Source organism: Ostrea edulis, chromosome 2 (genome assembly GCF_947568905.1).
Source record: "Ostrea edulis chromosome 2, xbOstEdul1.1, whole genome shotgun sequence".
Classification (NCBI taxonomy): Eukaryota; Metazoa; Mollusca; class Bivalvia; order Ostreida; family Ostreidae; genus Ostrea; species Ostrea edulis.
Genome location: NC_079165.1, coordinates 69,879,976 through 69,884,175, shown reverse-complemented (window position 1 = coordinate 69,884,175; position 4,200 = coordinate 69,879,976). Strand labels below are relative to the sequence as shown.

The 4,200-nt window shown below is 37.6% G+C and overlaps 1 protein-coding gene across 1 annotated transcript; it reads right to left on the bottom strand.

Moving 5' to 3' along the window:
* Positions 1–270: 270 nt before the first annotated feature.
* LOC130051489 (myb/SANT-like DNA-binding domain-containing protein 3) lies at positions 271–1,493 on the bottom strand. The gene is made up of 2 exons (XM_056153447.1): positions 1,410–1,493; positions 271–570 (listed from the first exon to the last, which is right to left on the bottom strand). Exons 1-2 carry the CDS (start codon positions 1,491–1,493, stop codon positions 271–273), a joined length of 384 nt encoding a protein of 127 aa, XP_056009422.1.
* Positions 1,494–4,200: the final 2,707 nt, after the last annotated feature.

The window sequence follows — 4,200 nt, the reverse complement described above, 5'->3', positions numbered from 1 at the left end:
CTTGAATGGGATGATTGTGAGGAATCCTTCTGCAAGTTTGCATTATCACTTTCCTGTGGCACTTGTTCCTGAAATAAGATAAAATACAATTATAAAAAGTAAAAATGGCTTTTCTTTAGCTATAAGTAGCTACGTAGGTAGAAATAGTCTTTGGACTGGACCTGGTTTTTCAATCAATGAGACAGTTTCTAGAAAAAGAAAATTATACACAAAAAATTGTTATTTGTGATTATTTCTCATATATTGTGAAAATTTACCTGACTATCATCGTCAGTCCTCATTTTCTTTCTCTAGTCCATCCCCATGGAAACTTGCATCATCATCAAATGCGTTCTCGAGGCTGTTTATTTGCTGAGGAATCATTTCACTGATTGCGTTAGAAATATTATCAGTATTTTTCTCCATGGGTCCTCCGTCAGTCTTTCTTCTGTCTCTACGCTCTTTTGCCACATCAGCCTTTGCACGGACTTTCAAATTCTTCCATAAGGATTTTAATTGCGTTATACTTCTTGTATTTACACCATGCCTTGCATTGAATGCATTCTCAATATTTTCCCATTCCTTTTTCTTCTTACAAATCATTCTCCCATCATTATATCCCCGCAACAAGTTGTGGGGGTGGGGGTGGGGGTGGGTGGGGTGGTATACTGGAATCGGGTTGTCCGTCTGTCTGTCCGTTCGTCCGTCCCTCCGTCTGTAGACGCAATGGTTTCCGGGCTCTAAAGCATTATCTTTTCCACCTACCGTCACCATATCATATATGGACTACCCATGGGATGAAGATGTTCCCTATCGATTTTGGGGTCAAAAGGTCAAAGATCACGCGCACTGGACATCGAAGTAGCAATATGGTTTCCGGGCTCTAAAGCGTTATCCTTTCCACCTACAGTCACCATATCATACATATGGACTACCCATGGGATGAAGATGTTCCCTATCGGTTTTGGGGTCCAAAGGTCAAGCGCACTGGACATCGAAGTACCAATATGGTTTCCGGGCTCTAAAGCGTTATCCTTTCCACCTACAGTCACCATATCATACATATGGACTACCCATGGGATGAAAATGTTCCCTATCGATTTTGGGGTCAAAAGGTCAAACACACTGGACATCGAAGTAGCAATATGGTTTTCGGGCTCTAAAGCGTTATCCTTTCCACCTACAGTCACCATATCATACATATGGACTACCCATGGAATGAAGATGTTCCATATCGATTTTGGGGTCAAAGGTCAAAGGTCACACGCACTGGACATCGAAGTAGCAATATGGTTCGGTTTGTCATGCCATTTGCTTTTTACACTCAGAAAAGAGGTAGTTTATACCTATTACCAACACCCTTTGGGAGATGGGGGGGGGGGTATTCTTAGTGAGCATTGCTCACAGTACCTCTTGTTTTGTTTACTTTCAATGACAGATTTTTTTTCACTCACTAATTCAAGTAGCACAGCCTTTTCCAATTTTGTGAACTTTGGTGCCTTCTTTGCAGCCATATTCAAAATGAATTCTGGTTTAAACTACACTCATGTAAGAAATAGTTGAGTGAGAGGTCAGCAACCGAACAACAGCTCACCTGAGTACAACTTAAGCTAGGATTAAGCCAAGTTTACCTGATCCTTAGATCAGTCATTAAACCTAGGTTACCTGAGCTAAATGTGTGCAAGTGGCCAAAATTTGTTCTCTAATGCCCATATTCACACCTGTGTCTTAGGTAGGCTAGATTTATGGAGTAAGCTTAGTTCAGGTAAACCGGGTTTAAATCCCATTTGAGCTGAGTTCACATAAACCTCACCTCTGTTTCACACTTAAAATAAAACTGGTTTACCTTAACTCCTGTTCTGTTTGCTTTTGTTTTTTCATTTGATATTACAATGGCTGGGAAGAAAGGTCCACATTTTACAGAACTAGAAAAGTGTACCCTTATTGATTCAGACGGGTCAAAAATGGCTTTCTCTAATTTGGTTCTAGATCATTTCCAAGCATGTCCATTATGCGGAGAGTATCACGTTTACAAAAACGGAATCTCACGAAAATCCTATCATAAAAAAGAAATGGATCTAATCTATCAAGGATAGTTCAAGGTCGTCTTAAAAACAGTTGGTCAATAAGATCTACTTTCTACCCCATCTATGTGGTCTTCCATAGTTAGAATACCACTACCTTTAACATTTAAACCTACCCTAGACCAGGTTTAGGTTTACCCTGATTTCTGAGGTGAGCTCACTCCTGAGAAGCAGGTGTGGAACAGGTTTATAAAATATGAGCCCTTCTTACAGGTAAACTGGTTTAAACATAGGTGTGAATACGGCCATAAATGTTTAAACCTTGGTACTAACACAACAAAGTGAATTCCCTATTGAGAAAGCACTGTTTATCTATTTCAATTCATTGATATGGTGAATGAAAAAGTGTGCAGCAACGTTCTCCATTGAAAAGCTACAAGTTTGTTTTTGTTGTTGTTGTTGTTGTTTTTTTTTGTTTTTTTTTTTTTAACATGAAGGTGATATTTTCCCCTCAATCGCCCATTTACCATAATGAATGGGGCAGAATGTCGAGTCATGAGAAAGTACCGACAAACCCCTGTGTGTGGATTTCTTTTTTCCATATTGCATTACAAATGTTACATTGGGAGGGAGATTCATGTCGTATGGACATAATTCTAATTTCCATTTTTATTGACGAAGCGACTTTCTTTTCTTTCTTTCTAATTTTTTTTTTTTTTTTTTTTTTTGCTTTAACAATAAATAAACATTTACAAATTTATAACATGATAATACAGTATATACATATTTCAAGCAAGTACAAACATATATGTATATGTACAGAATGTATATATAATGTGAAGCAACTCTAGTCTTTAATTCATCGTGCGGAATGATCGTGTAAAGTGTTGAAAAGTCATGTTTCAATGATGTTGATTTTATATTGTGATTTAAAATTTACTAATACTTCTTTAGAATATTTTAGAATCCGCAATTGATTTACACCACTTCTCCTTAGCAGCAGTTAATGTTTTCGTGAGAAGCAAAGATTTTGAGGTTTGTGTTCAGCAATGTATATTTGTTAGTAAGGGTTTGTTGTGAAGTTTAGGAACCCAGTATACAATGTAGGTGTGGTAACTCATATGTATCCTTCCTATTGACTGGGATATTAAATGTGTTTAATTGATTGTGTATTGTTTAAAGCTGTATGGTCCGAATTACAATATTTTTTCCCAACTCGTAAAACCGCTATTAAATCACCGCACGTATGTAGGTATGAGGCTGTATGACATATACATTATTTCACCTGTTTTAACCAAAATTATTATGCCCCCCTTCAAAGAAGAAGGGGATATTGGTTTGCACCTGTCAGTCGGTCGGTAGACCACATGTTGTCCGCTCAATATCTTGAGAACCATTCACTTGATCGTAATGATATTTCATATGTAGGTTGGTTATAAAAAAGAAGAGGACCCCTATTGTTTTTCAGGTCAAAAGGTTAAAGGTCAAGGGTCAATCTACTCTGGACATAGGAATATACTGTCCGCTCAATATCTTGAGAGCATTTTGCTTGACAGACATCAGACTTGGTACACTGGTACATCTTAAGGCATAGATGACCCCCAATTGATTTTGAGGTCACATGGTCAAAGGTCAAACTGGACATAGGAATATATTGACCACTCAATGTCTCGAGAATCCTTTGCTTGACAGACATTAAACTTGGTACACTGGTATATCTTTAAAAGATGACCCCTATTGATTTTGAGGTCACATGGTCAAAAGTCAAGGGTCAAACTGTATATAGGAATATACTGTCTGTTCAATATCTTGAGAACCCTTTGCTTGACAGACATAAAACTTGGTACACTGGTACATCATTAGGAGAAGATGACACCTATTGATTCTGAGGTCACATAGTCAAAGGCCAAACTGGACATAGGAATATACTGTCCGTTCAATATCTTAAGAACCCTTTGCTTCATAGACATCAAACTTGGTACACTGGTACATCTTCAGGAGAAGATGACACCTATTGATTTTGAGGTCACATGGTCAATCCACTCTTGACATACATGTAGGAAGATATTGTCTGCTCAATATTTTGAATTGATGATACCACTCTCAATTAAATGATGTGTGTGTATAACTCTTTTCAATTTTGCACCATGGGGGTATATGTGTTTTACAAACATCTCTTGTTTGATTTTAAATCGAT

Excerpts from the sequence above, each read along its gene's own strand:
- LOC130051489 (XM_056153447.1), bottom strand. The coding sequence starts at position 1,493 with ATGGCTGCAAAGAAGGCACCAAAGTTCACAAAATTGGAAAAGGCTGTG. Across the intron at positions 571-1,409 it reads GTGAAAAAAAATCTGTCATT|AAGAAAAAGGAATGGGAAAA; the intron begins GAAAGTAAACAA and ends ATGATTTGTAAG.